The sequence below is a fragment of the Brienomyrus brachyistius genome, chromosome 2, assembly GCF_023856365.1.
Source record: "Brienomyrus brachyistius isolate T26 chromosome 2, BBRACH_0.4, whole genome shotgun sequence".
Taxonomy (NCBI): Eukaryota; Metazoa; Chordata; class Actinopteri; order Osteoglossiformes; family Mormyridae; genus Brienomyrus; species Brienomyrus brachyistius.
Genome location: NC_064534.1, coordinates 34,813,583 through 34,831,487, shown reverse-complemented (window position 1 = coordinate 34,831,487; position 17,905 = coordinate 34,813,583). Strand labels below are relative to the sequence as shown.

The 17,905-nt window shown below is 43.6% G+C and overlaps 2 protein-coding genes and 8 non-coding genes across 10 annotated transcripts in view; all 10 read left to right on the top strand.

Annotated features, from left to right (window-relative positions):
• The first annotated feature begins 674 nt into the window (after window positions 1-674).
• LOC125734390 (5S ribosomal RNA) lies at window positions 675-793 on the top strand. The gene has a single exon (XR_007393704.1). It is a non-coding gene; the product is annotated as a 5S ribosomal RNA (ribosomal RNA).
• A 1,078-nt stretch (window positions 794-1,871) lies between these two features.
• LOC125736525 (5S ribosomal RNA) lies at window positions 1,872-1,990 on the top strand. Its single transcript, XR_007395803.1, has one exon. It is a non-coding gene; the product is annotated as a 5S ribosomal RNA (ribosomal RNA).
• Window positions 1,991-3,070: 1,080 nt separating this feature from the next.
• Window positions 3,071-3,189, top strand: LOC125736343 (5S ribosomal RNA). Its single transcript, XR_007395623.1, has one exon. It is a non-coding gene; the product is annotated as a 5S ribosomal RNA (ribosomal RNA).
• A 1,080-nt stretch (window positions 3,190-4,269) lies between these two features.
• Window positions 4,270-4,388, top strand: LOC125731049 (5S ribosomal RNA). Its single transcript, XR_007391338.1, has one exon. It is a non-coding gene; the product is annotated as a 5S ribosomal RNA (ribosomal RNA).
• A 706-nt stretch (window positions 4,389-5,094) lies between these two features.
• LOC125715643 (uncharacterized) lies at window positions 5,095-13,151 on the top strand. Its single transcript, XM_048987438.1, has 2 exons — window positions 5,095-5,220; window positions 11,013-13,151. The coding sequence occupies exon 2, from the start codon at window positions 11,305-11,307 to the stop codon at window positions 12,730-12,732; it is 1,428 nt and encodes a 475-aa protein (XP_048843395.1). The 5' UTR covers window positions 5,095-5,220; window positions 11,013-11,304; the 3' UTR covers window positions 12,733-13,151.
• The window catches only part of LOC125715668 (uncharacterized), a 416,660-nt gene continuing 403,870 nt past the window's right edge, over window positions 5,116-17,905 (top strand). The window contains exon 1 of the mRNA XM_048987478.1: window positions 5,116-5,234. The gene's annotated coding sequence lies outside the window, so the exon portion shown is untranslated. The remainder of the gene's footprint in view (window positions 5,235-17,905) is intronic.
• Window positions 13,455-13,573, top strand: LOC125732337 (5S ribosomal RNA). Its single transcript, XR_007391719.1, has one exon. It is a non-coding gene; the product is annotated as a 5S ribosomal RNA (ribosomal RNA).
• Window positions 14,649-14,767, top strand: LOC125735635 (5S ribosomal RNA). Its single transcript, XR_007394929.1, has one exon. It is a non-coding gene; the product is annotated as a 5S ribosomal RNA (ribosomal RNA).
• On the top strand, window positions 15,851-15,969 carry LOC125733455 (5S ribosomal RNA). Its single transcript, XR_007392800.1, has one exon. It is a non-coding gene; the product is annotated as a 5S ribosomal RNA (ribosomal RNA).
• Window positions 17,054-17,172, top strand: LOC125735172 (5S ribosomal RNA). Its single transcript, XR_007394471.1, has one exon. It is a non-coding gene; the product is annotated as a 5S ribosomal RNA (ribosomal RNA).

The window sequence follows — 17,905 nt, the reverse complement described above, 5'->3', positions numbered from 1 at the left end:
TCTCCTTTCAAAACTTGCTAAAAGCTGTATTTAAAAGAACAGATTGGCCGGGGTAATTCACACCCTTCAATGCCAGCTTAATGTTTAGGTTAGTGGGAATCACAGAGGAATTAGGGATGGAAACTTCTTTGCTGGTGGTAGAAGCGGTCTGGTGAATTTTTAGAGAGAAGAGGCCGTCGATGTTTGAATGTAGAAAATTGTTCTGGCTGCAGCCTGCAGTATGGACTTGTTCGTGTGTGTAGCTCCCAGTGTTCTGACAGCGCGACGTTTTGGGGAAGCATGTGATTCAGCAGCTACCAGTGGGCTTCGTGCGGCGGAGATTTTGTGGCTGTTAGCGGAGTTGATAACAGAGGGTCGTTAAGAGAAGCCTGCATGCAGTAGGCAAAGGAGTAATGATTGCCGGCGGGGGACGTGCGGCGATTAACCTGTGCGGTAGTGAAAAGGAGTTAAAAAGAAGGAAGTGTGCGGATGCGGAAAGAATGGAATAATTGTGGTAGGCTGCCGGCTGAGTAGTTTGGTGAATGTTTGGTGTGGGTCCGGCGCTGCCGATTGGATGGTGGGGCTGCAGTGTGAGTCAGATAAAAAAAAAAAAAACCAGGAGTAGGATCCAATGGGACTAACTGGCATGTATAGACGCGTGTAATGCAAAAGGGGTGTTTTTGGTCACGTCTCTCGCTTACGGCCATACCACCCTAAACACGCCCGATCTCATCCGATCTCGGAAGCCAAGCAGGGTAGGGTCTGGTCAGTACTTGGATGGGAGACCTCCTGGGAATACCAGGTGCTGTAAGCTTTTCTCACTTTTACTTTATACAGGGGGCGCTCCACTTCACGATTAATTTAAATCTATCACTCCCCTTCCATTTTACTATTTTATATATATATATATTTTTCTCTCATTCAAAAAGGCAGCTTTTAGAAACCGTTTTACTCTAAATACTTCCTGGTAATTCTAGGTGCTGTAAGCTGTTCGTGCCTTTATTCCACCAGGGCGCGATCTTCTCACAAACTTGAAGACTATCACTCCCCATTCACGTTTTACAACTTATTGTTAATGATAAAGAGACAGCTTTTTACACACAGTTTTAAACAAAGTACTGATATTATTCCTCTTCAACTGACCGCTTTGTTTTCTATGCAAAAACCACTTCGCCACAGAAGACTCGATATTATTGGCATAGCAAGTTCTGCTCTTCTCCTTTCAAAACTTGCTAAAAGCTGTATTTAAAAGAACAGATTGGCCGGGCTAATTCACACCCTTCAATGCCAGCTTAATGTTTAGGTTAGTGGGAATCACAGAGGAATTAGGGATGGAAACTTCTTTGCTGGTGGTAGAAGCGGTCTGGTGAATTTTTAGAGAGAAGAGGCCGTCGATGTTTGAATGTAGAAAATTGTTCTGGCTGCAGCCTGCAGTATGGACTTGTTCGTGTGTGTAGCTCCCAGTGTTCTGACAGCGCGATGTTTTGGGGAAGCATCTGATTCAGCAGCTACCAGTGGGCTTGGTGCGGCGGAGATTTTGTGGCTGTTAGCGGAGTTGATAACAGAGGGTCGTTAAGAGAAGCCTGCATGCAGTAGGCAAAGGAGTAATGTTTGCTGGCGGGGGACGTGCGGCGATTAACCTGTGCGGTAGTGAAAAGGAGTTAAAGAGAAGGAAGTGTGCGGATGCGGAAAGAATGGAATAATTGTGGTAGGCTGCCGGCTGAGTAGTTTGGTGAATGTTTGGTGTGGGTCCGGCGTTGCCGATTGGATGGTGGGGCTGCAGTGTGAGTCACATAAAAAAAAAAAAAAAAAACAGGAGTAGGATCCAATGGGACCAACTGGCATGTATAGAGGCGTGTAATGCAAAAGGGCTGTTTTTGGTAGCGTCTCTCGCTTATGGCCATACCACCCTGAACACGCCCGATCTTGTCTGATCTCGGAAGCTAAGCAGCGTAGGGTCTGGATAGTACTTGGATGGGAGACCACCTGGGAATACCAGGTGCTGTAAGCTTTTCTCACTTTTACTTTATACAGGGGGCGCTCCACTTCACGATTAATTTAAATCTATCACTCCCCTTCCATTTTACTATTTTATATATATATATATATTTTTTCTCTCATTCCTAAAGGCAGCTTTTAGAAACCGTTTTACTCTAAATACTTCCTGGTAATTCTAGGTGCTGTAAGCTGTTCGTGCCTTTATTCCACCAGGGCGCGATCTTCTCACAAACTTGAAGACTGTCACTCCCCATTCACGTTTTACAACTTATTGTTAATGATAAAGAGACAGCTTTTTACACACAGTTTTAAACAAAGTACTGATATTATTCCTCTTCAACTGATCGCTTTGTTTTCTATGCAAAAACCACTTCGCCACAGAAGACTCGATATTATTGGCATAGCAAGTTCTGCTCTTCTCCTTTCAAAACTTGCTAAAAGCTGTATTTAAAAGAACAGATTGGCCGGGGTAATTCACACCCTTCAATGCCAGCTTAATGTTTAGGTTAGTGGGAATCACAGAGGAATTAGGGATGGAAACTTCTTTGCTGGTGGTAGAAGCGGTCTGGTGAATTTTTAGAGAGAAGAGGCCGTCGATGTTTGGATGTAGAAAATTGTTCTGGCTGCAGCCTGCAGTATGGACTTGTTGGTGTGTGTAGCTCCCAGTGTTCTGACAGCGTGACGTTTTGGGGAAGCATGTGATTCAGCAGCTACCAGTGGGCTTCGTGCGGCGGAGATTTTGTGGCTGTTAGCGGAGTTGATATCAGAGGGTCGTTAAGAGAAGCCTACATGCAGTAGGCAAAGGAGTAATGTTTGCCGGCGGGGGACGTGCGGCGATTAACCTGTGCGGTAGTGAAAAGGAGTTAAAAAGAAGGAAGTGTGCGGATGCGGAAAGAATGGAATAATTGTGGTAGGCTGCCGGCTGAGTAGTTTGGTGAATGTTTGGTGTGGGTCCGGCGCTGCCGATTGGATGGTGGTGCTGCAGTGTGAGTCAGATAAAAAAAAAAAAAAAACCAGTAGTAGGATCCAATGGGACTAACTGGCATATATAGACGCGTGTAATGCAAAAGGGCTGTTTTTGGTCGCATCTCTCGCTTACGGCCATACCACCCTGAACACGCCTGATCTCGTCTGATCTTGGAAGATAAGCAAGGTAGGGTCTGGTTAGTACTTGGATGGGAGACCTCCTGGGAATACCAGGTGCTGTAAGCTTTTCTCACTTTTACTTTATACAGGGGGCGCTCCACTTCACGAATAATTTAAATCTAGCACTCCCCTTCCATTTTACTATTTTATATATATATATATTTTTTCTCTCTTTCATAAAGCCAGCTTTTAGAAACCGTTTTACTCTAAATACTTCCTGGTAATTCTAGGTGCTGTAAGCTGTTCGTGCCTTTATTGCACCAGGGCGCGATCTTCTCACAAACTTGAAGACTGTCACTCCCCATTCACGTTTTACAACTTATTGTTAATAATAAAGAGACAGCTTTTTACACACAGTTTTAAACAAAGTACTGATATAATTCCTCTTCAACTCACCGGTTTGTTTTCTATGCAAAAACCACTTGACCACAGAAGACTCGATATTATTGGCATAGCAAGGTCTGCTCTTCTCCTCCTTTCAAAACTTGCTAAAAGCTGTATTTAAAAGAGCAGGTTGGCCGGGGTAATTCACACCCTTCAATGCCAGCTTAATGTTTAGGTTAGTGGGAATCACAGAGGAATTAGGGATGGAAACTTCTTTGCTGGTGGTAGAAGCGTTCTGGTGAATTTTTAGAGAGAAGAGGCCGTCAATGTTTGAATGTAGAAAATTGTTCTGGCTGCAGCCTGCAGTATGGACTTGTTGGTGTGTGTAGCTCCCAGTGTTCTGACAGCGTGACGTTTTGGGGAAGCATGTGATTCAGCAGCTACCAGTGGGCTTCGTGCGGCGGAGATTTTGTGGCTGTTAGCGGAGTTGATAACAGAGGGTCGTTAAGAGAAGCCTGCATGCAGTAGGCAAAGGAGTAATGTTTGCCGGCGGGGGACGTGCGGCGATTAACCTGTGCGGTAGTGAAAAGGAGTTAAAAAGAAGGAAGTGTGCGGATGCGGAAAGAATGGAATAATTGTGGTAGGCTGCCGGCTGAGTAGTTTGGTGAATGTTTGGTGTGGGTCCGGCGCTGCCGATTGGATGGTGGGGCTGCAGTGTGAGTCAGATAAAAAAAAAAAAAAAACATTAGTAGGATCCAATGGGACCAACTGGCATGTATAGAGGCGTGTAATGCAAAAGGGATGTTTTTGGTAGCATCTCTTGCTTGCGGCCATACCACCCTGAACACGCCCGATCTCATCTGATCTTGGAAACTAAGCAGTGTAGGGACTGGTTAGTACTTGGATGGGAGACCACCTGGGAATACCAGGTGCTGTAAGCTTTTCTCACTTTTACTTTATACAGGGGGCGCTCCACTTCACAATTAATTTAAATCTAGCACTCCCCTTCCATTTTACTATTTTATATATATATTTTTTTTCTCTCATTCATAAAGGCAGCTTTTAGAAACTGTTTTACTCTAAATACTTCCTGGTAATTCTAGGTGCTGTAAGCTGTTCGTGCCTTTATTCCACCAGGGCGCGATCTTCTCACAAACTTGAAGACTGTCACTCCCCATTCACGTTTTACAACTTATTGTTAATGATAAAGAGACAGCAGTATCCTGAGCACGTGTTTAAATAGTTGTCCACCTGAGTAAAACCAGAACTTCTTCTTCTCTCACAGTCTTTTCTTTGTTCTCACTCCAAGACCCCTGCCCCCCATTGACTATAAATAAAGGTGCCAAGGGGAACCACCCTTTGTAACACATTCCTTTGTAGCCTAGCATGCAGAGAGTGTGGTTACCCTTGTGCAAGTAAAACTCTAAGTGTGTTGTCTCGTAATTAATGGTGTGTACAGAGTTGGAGTGGAAAGCCTGTCGCTTTCTCCAACATATACTGTATTGTAGTTTGGTCCTGTGTGCAGGGTTGGAGTGGAAAGCCTGACGCTTTCTCCAACATATTATTTGGTCCTTCGAGCCGGATCCGAGGACACCTGACGACATCGCCAGCGCACCGAGAGGAGCGACACCGAAGTCTGTCGACAGCCACTCGGAGACGGGTGCAAGAAAGACCTGTGACGTGAATTCGTCATCAGGCCGGTGGTTAGAACTGCGCTCGACGTCTGGTGATGTCTGACGGACCTCGGTGGCGGAACACAGGCACACAGGACAGGTGAGACAACAAAGGTTATTCAGCTAAATAACCGGGTCAATTGACGTGGGTTAGGCTTAGCCGTAATTAAGCAGAAAAGGGGTTAGGCTTAGCCGTAATTAAGCAGAAAAGGGGTTAGGCTTAGCCGTAATTAAGCGAAATATGAACATGCATGTATTGTGTGAATGACTGGACTAAGACTATTATAGAGGCTTAGAGTTGCTTTGGTCAGTCCATTTCTTATTTTGCCTGGTGGGAAAGAAGTACTGGTGATTGAAGGATCAAGGACGGGTTTCATCCCTGAAAACCGATACCGCTGCACGAACAGCGTGCAGTAGAAGGCCGTATTGGTGTCCTCCCATATATCTCGTACCAGTGAAATTCCACCCAGGACCTGTGTAGTGCGGAGACGGGAAAGAAAAAAAATGGGAAAGAATCAGAGTAAGAGGATTGAACTAGAGGGAGATGAGAAGTTTATGGAAGGATATAAACCAGGTTCAGGACAAATAAGTAATCAGAGGTGGAGAAAAAAACATGGGTTTGAAGGGAAACTCCACACTCCAGATATCTTAAAATTACAAGGAAATTTAAGACTAGAAATGTTACAAACCTTGAAGAAAGGAAAATTGGAGAAAAGGAAAAAAGAATATAAGTATTCAGATAATTGGTTGGAACAAAGTAAGTTAAGAGATGTACGTAGAAAGCAGAAAAAGGATGATAGAAAGGATAAATTAACTGCAGCCGCTCTAGTCACTTTAGATGATGAGACGGTGGCCAAAATAAAACATAGAGAAAATAGACCACCAGCACCGCCACTATTGCCTGCCCCCATGCAACCCGTAGATAGAAGGGAAATAAAACAACCATCAGCTATGGGCACAATACCAAAGAAGCCATCAGCTCTTCCTTCTTCCCCCATTATAACTAGGAGTAGAGATCCTACGTTATACCCTGTGCGCGATCTAGCTACTGCTAAGGTTCGATGGCATCCGCGAAATGAAGGCATTGATATTGATAGTGAAGAGGAAGAAATAGAATTACAATGCCCCCTAGTGGAGGTGGCAAACCCTAATAGAGAGCCAGATGGAGGACCTGAAACAATGTTAGTCTATAGACCATGGACAGCTGAAGATAGAACGGCAGCATTAAAGGGAATACCTCCTGTTGATGAAGGGGTACCAGAATTTTGGACAGCAATATTGGAACTACAGAGCAGTTTCCACCTGAATGGTAGAGAAATGTTCCAATGTTTAAGACAGCTGTTCAATCATAAATGGGGAAGAGTAGCAGGAGACTTTACTGGTCATGGACCAGACAATCAACCACTTGCACATAATTCACAAGCTCTGCAACAGAGTATGCAGCAATTACATGGAAGGATAGAGACAGTGTTTATGAGACGAGCAGATTATGGCAGAATTGCACAATGCAAGCAAAAAGATGGAGAAGAGCCAGAGGATTTTATGGATAGGATGAGAGTGGTGTTTAGAGGGAATTCAGGAATTCCTCATAATGAGGAAAATGGAGGAGTTTATCAGCAACAGTTAAAACGTGCGTTCATCACAGGGCTGAAACCTGAACTGAAGAGATACATAGATAAACATTGGGTAGATCAGAATACTGGTTCAGTGCAGCAAGCCCTAGAATATGCCCAACACGCCCATACAGCACAAAAACAGAAATCAGACGCAGTGTTTGCTGCTAATGATACTGTTGCAATAATACATATGAATCCTCCGGGGAGGGGAGGGTTCAGAGGAAGGTCACGAGGCCGAGGAAGGGGGAGAGGTGCTTTTAGGAGCAATCAGCGAAATTTATTACAGCAAGATAACACTTGCTGGACATGCGGAAAACTTGGGCACTTAGCTAGGCAATGTAGAACCAAGTTTATAAACAACCCAAATTCCACAGAGAATCAATGACAATTAGCCTGTGAACTATCAAAAGAGCCAGATAAGCTGCAAAAACAGGATGAGACAGAAGAGATAGATTTGCAAGCAGTTTGCCAACTGCTAGCACTAAAACAACTTGAAGAACTACCAAAACGAAGGCTTATTATAAATGGGAAAATATATGAGTGCCTATGTGATACCGGAGCCTGTAGAACAGTGTTAACCACTAGCCCTCCAAGGGTCACCTTTTCCTCGTCCTCCATAAATATCCGAACTGCAGGAGGCCAAGCCAAAAGTCATCAATTGACAAATCCAGTTAGCATAAAAGATGAGGAAACAGAGTTAGAATGTCACGCCCAAGTGCTAATAAGCCCTTCATGTCCAGTCAATCTGTTAGGAAGGGATCTTATGATACAAATGGGTATTAGTGTGATTGCAACACCCACTGGCATGAAGGCTATAGTAGAAAAGCAAACTTTCGTGATACATGGCATGTCAGCTCCACAGTATTATTGGTCCCTAGATCTGGGGGGGACAGCACAGACACGTGAAATATTGAGAAAAACTAGAGAAAAGCAGTCCCCTAAACAAACCCAGTTCATGCCTGACGATGCCTTACACGTCACTATGTGGTACAAAGGCACCCCAGGACCAGATTATGCCTATGACAAAACGTTTCATGCCCTTCAAGACACTTGTATCACCTTACAACATATATATGTTAACTCCACTACTGGCTTTTCTGCTGCTTCAGTCATCTTATCTAATAAACAACAGGCTGTGTTCAGAGGGGGAACACCACACGTATCTCTATCAAAACCACCTCAGATGCAGTGGAAGGATGTAGAGATGTTCTTACGAGATTCCATGCACAGTTACAATGACTACCAACCCATACCTGGCTCCTTTTGGAGCTATGACAAAAAACACAATGTGTGGCGGTTTCCTTTGGGATGGAGAGTTCAAACCACTCTCACCACACACTTGCAGGACCCAACCTGACAAATTTTTCCAACCCTGGAGGAGGGATCATGTCCAGATCTAGATCGCCTCCCGGAAGGGTTGTGGTCGTCCTCCCCCACTGATGTAGGACTGGTAAAGGGGTTTCCACCTTACAAAGTAATTGTGAAATCAGAACACCGTCCGGTAGTTAGACAATACCCGTTAAAACCTGAAGCAGAGAAAGGTATAGCCCCTGTAGTGCAGGATATGTTGGCATCAGGAATATTGCGAGAGGCTCCTGAGGCCACTTGCAATACTCCTATCTTCCCCGTCCAGAAGGGACATACAGGGAAATGGCGCATGGTGCAGGATTTAAGACCAGTAAATGAAATAGTACAACATGCTGCACCAGATGTGCCTAATCCACACCTTTTGTTAAATTCCTTGTCCCCTGACAAGAAGTATTTTTCAGTAGTGGATCTGAGTAATGCCTTTTTCTCAGTACCACTACATCCTGATTCACAACACTTATTTGGTTTCACTTATAAAGGACATAAATACACATACACTAGACTCCCTCAAGGGTTTTCAGAAAGTCCACATGTATATACAATGGCACTACGCTATTCAATGAGTTCCTGTAAAATACCGTCCCATAGTCAAGTGCTATTGTATGTAGATGATATATTAATTGCTTCAGATACAAAACAGCATTGCAAAGAAGCCACACTGTTAGTGTTACAGCATTTGTATGATACAGGACATAAGGCATCAAAACAAAAATTACAGTATTGCAGAGAGGAAGTTATATATCTTGGACATAAACTCTCCCAAAAAGGTCGATCGTTATTAGAAACTAGAAAACAGGCAATACAAGAGGCACCAAAGCCAAAGACTAAACAGCAAATGATGTCCTTCTTAGGACTTTGCAATTATTGCAGGGAATGGTTACCTGATTATGCTGCACTCGTTCAACCTTTACAAACCCTGATTTATGGGAAGGACATGGCACTGAAAGATAAAATTCAGTGGACAAAAGAAGGAGAATTGGCATTCACAAATCTAAAAATGATGTTACAAACTAATGTGACACTTGCTCTGCCAGATTATCAACAACCATTTACCCTATGTGTTGATGCAAATCAAGGGTATATGAAGGCAGTATTAACACAGCCATTCGGCGCAAAAGAGAGGCCATTAGCGTTCTATTCTAAACGATTAGATGCAGTGGCAGCTGGTTTTCCGCAGTGTTTGCAGGCATGTGCAGCTGCTGCAGAAGCAGTGAAATTATCAGCAGAATTAGTGTTGTGTCACCCACTCACTTTGAAGGTGCCACATTCAGTTTCTTTAGTTTTACTGCAGACGCCACTGCCATTCCTCACACATGTTAGACATCTGACCCTAGTCTCACTCCTGCTTTCACAGTCAAACATCACAATACAGCGATGTGGTCCTCTCAACCCTAGCACTCTTCTTCCGACAGCGGAAGATGGAGAGCCACATTCGTGCAAAGCAGTTGTGGAAGAACAAACCAAACCAAGAGCAGATATTTTACAGACCCCAATACCAGATTCAACGGTTGTTTTTGTAGATGGATCAGCATCAAAAAATGACATGGGGAAGAACAAGGTCGGATATGCTGTAGTTACATCTACTGAAGTGTTGGAGGCCAATGCACTTCCCCCTGCTTGTTCAGCACAAGTGGCTGAACTCTATGCTGTAATTAGGGCATGCGAGCTCTTCAAAAACAAGCCACTTACAATATACACTGATAGTCAATATGTGTTTGGAGCTGTTCATCACCATGCAAGAGTGTGGAAAAATAGAGGATTCAAGACATCGCAAGGAACATCTTTAACTCATACGAACCTATTACTCAGGTTGTTAGATGTTGTGCAATTACCATATTGCCTTGCGATATGCAAATGTAAGGCACACCAAACTGATGCTTCCGCAATAGCTAAAGGAAACAGTTTTGCGGACATGACGGCAAAAAGTGCTGCACAAAAACAACCTGCCTTAAATGTTACAGATGTCTTGTTGATAGATAGTGATGTACTATGTGATGCACAGACTCATGCACCTAAAACAGAAATACAGAGCTGGATTAAGAGAGGAGCAATACAACAAGGGAAAACTTATTATATGAATGACAAGCCCATCCTACCAAAAAATTTATACAAGACAGCTGCCTTAGTGAGCCATGGACACACCCATGTCTCAACAGGAGGGATGGTACATATTATCCAACAATACTTTTATACTATAAATTTTTCTGATTATGCAAAACAATTTTGTCGAGCGTGCTTAATTTGCTGTAAACACAATGCACAAGGCAACATAAGGCCAAAACGTGGCCAGTTTCCCGCAGCTGAATATCCATTTCAAATTGTACATATGGATTTCATTGAATTATCTTGGTCACAAGGGAAGAAGTACTGTCTAGTCATTATAGACACCTTTTCTAAGTGGGTAGAAATATACCCTGTAAAACACTGTGATGCAATGACCGTTGCAAAATGTTTGGTAGGCCATTATTTCCCTACCTATGGCATACCTCATATTATAAGATCGGACAATGGGACTCATTTTGTGAATCAAACCATGTCCCTTTGCTCACAAGCACTCGGGTTTACGATCAAAAATCATTGCGCTTATCACCCCCAGAGCGCAGGCTTAGTGGAAAGGACCAACGGCACCATTAAAACAAGACTCAGAAAGACAGTGGAAGAGACAAAAAGACCGTGGCCAGAATGTTTGTCTCTAGTAAAATTATGGATGAGAATAACTCCCACTCCTGCAGGATTGACACCATTTGAAATAGTGTATGGTAGACCGTTTCCCTTAGCAACCGAAATGAGTGATATAGGAAAAGCAGACAGAGAAAATACGTTAGCCGATTGGATGCGTAAGCTATTATCATCACAACAAAAACATAACCCCAGTAGTCTGCCAGTAAATTCTGTTTCTGTTCAACAGGATAATCTGCAGCCAGGAGATTGGATCCTGGTCAAGGTCCTGTTGCGAAAGGATTGGAGCACACCCCGGTGGGACGGACCCTATCAAGTCCTGCTCACAACACCAACAGCGGTGAAAATAGCAGAGCGACCTTCCTGGATACATAAGAGTCACTGTAAGCCCATCAAGCCCGTATCAGAGACCTCTGTACCTTCGGAGTAGCAGTGGAAGTCCGCTACAAAGGCGCAGCAATCAATAGGATACTGACGTCTCAACCCGGTGAAGAAAACAGCTGATCTGCACTCCATTTAGAATGGCTCTGATTGGGTGGGGATGTGGTAAGGTAACTCTCGGTGTAATTCTCTTTATGGGAATTGTTGGTCTGCTTCTGCACTCACCAGAGCAGGTGTTTCGCCCACCTAGATGGACACATGATGGTTCCCACCTGAGACCTATCTCCACAAATGAGACCCATCCTTTCCTACAAAATTACTGGTACTGTTATGTTTATGATTCAGCAAAGAAAGACAATTTAACTAATTGTTATGTCTGTACCCACATGCCATCTCATGCCGATGGATTAACTATATATGGGAAACCTATGAATAAGTCACAAGCAAAGTGTGCTGCCTCTTTTGCAGGTGTAGGCTATCAGCATGATAATATAAAAATAAATGACACAGATCCATATACTGCTGGTTTGGATAATGGCGTATGTGTACAGCAGTTTTGGATCGATTTTGCTATAAAAGTGTCAAATATATCCTTACCTTTATCTGTCCACCTGAACATGGACCCTAAAACATTTAATCACTCAATGTGTTATGACCAAATGAACGGCACCCACCATATGGGGAACACCACCAACTGTGCCCAAATACTAGTACACGGAGAAGGTGCCCCGGTAAACATAAGTGGATTTAGTAATGGCACCTACTGGGTGCAAGGAGTAGCTTGGTTATGTGGACCCCGCGCATATTTCGTTTTGCCCTATAACTGGTATGGTGTGTGCGCTCCAATCTTTGTGTCAGACCATACTTTCCTGGTGTCACTGTCGTCTACACCAGCGAACCGCAGGCGCCGGTCCATCATAACTACAGCTTCTCTCCGTCCTCATGACAGTGTCTGGGGTTCAGATGTTCCCCAGGAGTTCAAACATTGGTCTACAGACCAGAAAGTATTAATGTCTCTTTTTCCCTGGGTAGGAACAGCAAAGAATACGTTACGATTAGAAACTATTGATTATCGTTTGGGGCTGTTCATAAATAACTCCATCATAATAAATGAGCAACAGAATGGAGAGATAGATGCTATTAAACAGATGGTCATTCAGAATAGAATGGTTTTAGACATACTTACTGCTGCACAAGGTGGTGTGTGCGTGCTCTTAAATAATACCTGCTGTACATATATTCCCGATAATGTGCACTCACCCAACATGACTACAGCCTTGGACCGTCTGCGAGAACTTCAAAAGATCATGACCTTAGACCCTCATGCTGGCCCCTCATGGTTGAATTGGTTTCTTACTGGGTCCTGGTGGCAGTTACTGCTAAAGTTCTCACTCCCCATTCTTGTTACATTATTATTTGTATGTTGTTGTTTCATTTGTATTATACCCTGCCTCCGTTCCATGATACAACATACTTTTAGTTCTGTTTTTCTGCTATACACTGCAGAAGAACGAATGGATTTACTAACCTTGTCTAGCCCTCTTAATAATGATGATGATGTGATCTGAATGACGGTTGTGCTGAAAGTGTTTTTGCAATTTGTACAATACTGATGCTTCTGATCATACTGTCATGATAAACAGGAGGGACTGTTAGGTTGAAGAAACTGTTATTAATCATTTGTTATCATTTCTGTATAATCAGCAATGAGTGTAAATATGTATATACATTATTTTGTTTTTCTTTACCTTCATACTTTAGATTATATTAGTTTACACGTATCCTGAGCACGTGTTTAAATAGTTGTCCACCTGAGTAAAACCAGAACTTCTTCTTCTCTCACAGTCTTTTCTTTGTTCTCACTCCAAGACCCCTGCCTCCCATTGACTATAAATAAAGGTGCCAAGGGGAACCACCCTTTGTAACACATTCCTTTGTAGCCTAGCATGCAGAGAGTGTGGTTACCCTTGTGCAAGTAAAACTCTAAGTGTGTTGTCTCGTGATTAATGGTGTGTACAGAGTTGGAGTGGAAAGCCTGTCGCTTTCTCCAACATATACTGTATTGTAGTTTGGTCCTGTGTGCAGGGTTGGAGTGGAAAGCCTGACGCTTTCTCCAACACTGAGTAGTTTGGTGAATGTTTGGTGTGGGTCCGACGCTGCCGATTGGATGGTGGGGCTGCAGTGTGAGTCAGATAAAAAAAAAAAAAAAAACATTAGTAGGATGCAATGGGACCAACTGGCATGTATAGAGGCGTGTAATGCAAAAGGGCTGTTTTTGGTAGCGTCTCTCGCTTGCGGCCATACCACCCTGAACACGCCCGATCTCATCTGATCTCGGAAGCTAAGCAGGGTAGGGTCTGATTAGTACTTGGATGGGAGACCACCTGGGAATACCAGGTGCTGTAAGCTTTTCTCACTTTTACTTTATACAGGGGGCGCTCCACTTCACGATTAATTTAAATCTAGCACTCCCCTTCCATTTTACTATTTTATATATATATATTTTTTCTCTCTTTCATAAAGGCAGCTTTTAGAAACCGTTTTACTCGAAATACTTCCTGGTAATTCTAGGTGCTGTAAGCTGTTCGTGCCTTTATTCCACCAGGGCGCGATCTTCTCACAAACTTGAAGACTGTCACTCCCCATTCACGTTTTACAACTTATTGTTAATGATAAAGAGACAGCTTTTTACACACAGTTTTAAACAAAGTACTGATATTATTCCTCTTCAACTGACCGCTTTGTTTTCTATGCAAAAACCACTTCGCCACAGAAGACTCGATATTATTGGCATAGCAAGTTCTGCTCTTCTCCTTTCAAAACTTACTAAAAGCTGTATTTAAAAGAACAGATTGGCCGGTAATTCACACCCTTCAATGCCAGCTTAATGTTTAGGTTAGTGGGAATCACAGAGGAATTAGGGATGGAAACTTCTTTGCTGGTGGTAGAAGCGGTCTGGTGAATTTTTAGAGAGAAGAGGCCGTCGATGTTTGAATGTAGAAAATTGTTCTGGCTGCAGCCTGCAGTATGGACTTGTTGGTGTGTGTAGCTCCCAGTGTTCTGACAGCGCGACGTTTTGGGGAAGCATGTGATTCAACAGCTACCAGTGGGCTTCGTGCGGCGGAGATTTTGTGGCTGTTAGCGGAGTTGATAACAGAGGGTCGTTAAGAGAAGCCTGCATGCAGTAGGCAAAGGAGTAATGTTTGCCGGCGGGGCACGTGCGGCGATTAACCTGTGCGGTAGTGAAAAGGAGTTAAAAAGAAGGAAGTGTGCGGATGCGGAAAGAATGGAATAATTGTGGTAGGCTGCCGGCTGAGTAGTTTGGTGAATGTTTGGTGTGGGTCCGGCGCTGCCGATTGGATGGTGGTGCTGCAGTGTGAGTCAGATAAAAAAAAAAAAAAAAACCAGGAGTAGGATCCAATGGGACTAACTGGCATGTATAGACGCGTGTAATGCAAAAGGGCTGTTTTTGGTCACGTCTCTCGCTTATGGCCAAACCACCCTGAACACGCCCGATCTCATCCGATCTCGGAAGCCAAGCAGGGTAGGGTCTAGTTAGTACTTGGATGGGAGACCTCCTGGGAATACCAGGTGCTGTAAGCTTTTCTCACTTTTACTTTATACAGGGGGCGCTCCACTTCACGATTAATTTAAATCTATCACTCCCCTTCCATTTTACTATTTTATATATATATATATATTTTTCTCTCATTCATAAAGGCAGCTTTTACACACCGTTTTACTCTAAATACTTCCTGGTAATTCTAGGTGCTGTAAGCTGTTCGTGCCTTTATTCCACCAGGGCGCGATCTTCTCACAAACTTGAAGACTGTCACTCCCCATTCACGTTTTACAACTTATTGTTAATAATAAAGAGACAGCTTTTTACACACAGTTTTAAACAAAGTACTGATATAATTCCTCTTCAACTCACCGCTTTGTTTTCTATGCAAAAACCACTTCGCCACAGAAGACTTGATATTGTTGGCATAGCAAGGTCTGCTCTTCTCCTCCTTTCAAAACTTGCTAAAAGCTGTATTTAAAAGAGCAGGTTGGCCGGGGTAATTCACACCCTTCAATGCCAGATTAATGTTTAGGTTAGTGGGAATCACAGAGGAATTAGGGATGGAAACTTCTTTGCTGATGGTAGAAGCGGTCTGGTGAATTTTTAGAGAGAAGAGGCCGTCGATGTTTCAATGTAGAAAATTGTTCTGGCTGCAGCGTGCAGTATGGACTTGTTGGCGTGTGTAGCTCCCAGTGTTCTGACAGCGTAACGTTTTGGGGAAGCATGTGATTCAACAGCTACCAGTGGGCTTCAAGCGGCAGAGATTTTGTGGCTGTTAGCGGAGTTGATAACAGAGGGTCGTTAAGAGAAGCCTGCATGAGGTAGGCAAAGGAGTAATGTTTGCCGGCGGGGGACATGCGGCGATTAACCTGTGCGGTAGTGAAAAGGACTTAAAGAGAAGGAAGTGTGCGGATGCGGAAAGAATGGAATAATTGTGGTAGGCTGCCGGCTGAGTAGTTTGGTAAATGTTTGGTGTGGGTCCGGCGCTGCCGATTGGATGGTGGGGCTGCAGTGTGAGTCAGATAAAAAAAAAAAAAAAAACCAGGAGTAGGATCCAATGGGACTAACTGGCATGTATAGACGCGTGTAATGCAAAAGGGCTGTTTTTGGTAGCATCTCTCGCTTACGGCCATACCACCCTGAACACGCCCGATCTCGTCTGATCTCGGAAGCTAAGCAGGGTAGGGTCTGGTTAGTACTTGGATGGGAGACCACCTGGGAATACCTGGTGCTGTAAACTTTTCTCACTTTTACTTTATACAGGGGGCGCTCCACTTCACGATTAATTTAAATCTATCACTCCCCTTCCATTTTACTATTTTATATATATATATATATATATATATATTTCTCTCATTCATAAAGGCAGCTTTTAGAAACCGTTTTACTCTAAATACTTCCTGGTAATTCTAGGTGCTGTAAGCTGTTCGTGCCTTTATTCCACCAGGGCGCGATCTTCTCACAAACTTGAAGACTGTCACTCCCCATTCACGTTTTACAACTTATTGTTAATGATAAAGAGACAGCTTTTTACACACAGTTTTAAACAAAGTACTGATATTATTCCTCTTCAACTGACCGCTTTGTTTTCTATGCAAAAACCACTTCGCCACAGAAGACTCGATTTTATTGGCATAGCAAGTTCTGCTCTTCTCCTTTCAAAACTTGCTAAAAGCTGTATTTAAAAGAACAGATTGGCCGGGGTAATTCACACCCTTCAATGCCAGCTTAATGTTTAGGTTAGTGGGAGTCACAGAGGAATTAGGGATGGAAACTTCTTTGCTGGTGGTAGAAGCGGTCTGGTGAATTTTTAGAGAGAAGAGGCCGTCGATGTTTGAATGTAGAAAATTGTTCTGGCTGCAGCCTGCAGTATAGACTTGTTGGTGTGTGTAGCTCCCAGTGTTCTGACAGCGTGACGTTTTGGGGAAGCATGTGATTCAGCAGCTACCAGTGGGTTTCGTGCGGCGGAGATTTTGTGGCTGTTAGCGGAGTTGATAACAGAGGGTCGTTAAGAGAAGCCTGCATGCAGTAGGCAAAGGAGTAATGTTTGCCGGCGGGGGACGTGCGGCGATTAACCTGTGCGGTAGTGAAAAGGAGTTAAAAAGAAGGAAGTGTGCGGATGCGGAAAGAATGGAATAATTGTGGTAGGCTGCCGGCTGAGTAGTTTGGTGAATGTTTGGTGTGGGTCCGGCGCTGCCGATTGGATGGTGGTGCTGCAGAATGAGTCAGATAAAAAAAAAAAAAACAGGAGTAGGATCCAATGGGACTAACTGGCATGTATAGACGCGTGTAATGCAAAAGGGCTGTTTTTGGTCACGTCTCTCGCTTACGGCCATACCACCCTGAACACGCCCAATCTCATCCGATCTCGGAAGCCAAGCAGGGTAGGGTCTGGTCAGTACTTGGATGGGAGACCTCCTGGGAATACCAGGTGCTGTAAGCTTTTCTCACTTTTACTTTATACAGGGGGCGCTCCACTTCACGATTAATTTAAATCTATCACTCCCCTTCCATTTTACTATTTTATATATATATATATTTTTTTCTTTTTCTCTCATTCATAAAGGCAGCTTTTACACACCGTTTTACTCTAAATACTTCCTGGTAATTCTAGGTGCTGTAAGCTGTTCGTGCCTTTATTCCACCAGGGCGCGATCTTCTCACAAACTTGAAGACTGTCACTCCCCATTCACGTTTTACAACTTATTGTTAATGATAAAGAGACAGCTTTTTACACACAGTTTTAAACAAAGTACTGATATTATTCCTCTTCAACTGACCGCTTTGTTTTCTATGCAAAAACCACTTCGCCACAGAAGACTCGATATTATTGGCATAGCAAGTTCTGCTCTTCTCCTTTCAAAACTTGCTAAAAGCTGTATTTAAAAGAACAGATTGGCCGGGGTAATTCACACCCTTCAATGCCAGCTTAATGTTTAGGTTAGTGGGAATCACATAGGAATTAGGGATGGAAACTTCTTTGCTGGTGGTAGAAGCGGTCTGGTGAATTTTTAGAGAGAAGAGGCCGTCGATGTTTGAATGTAGAAAATAGTTCTGGCTGCAGCCTGCAGTATGGACTTGTTGGTGTGTGTAGCTCCCAGTGTTCTGACAGTGCGACGTTTTGGGGAAGCATGTGATTCAGCAGCTACCAGTGGGCTTCGTGCGGCGGAGATTTT

Excerpts from the sequence above, each read along its gene's own strand:
- LOC125715643 (XM_048987438.1), top strand. The coding sequence starts at position 11,305 with ATGGCTCTGATTGGGTGGGGATGTGGTAAGGTAACTCTCGGTGTAATT.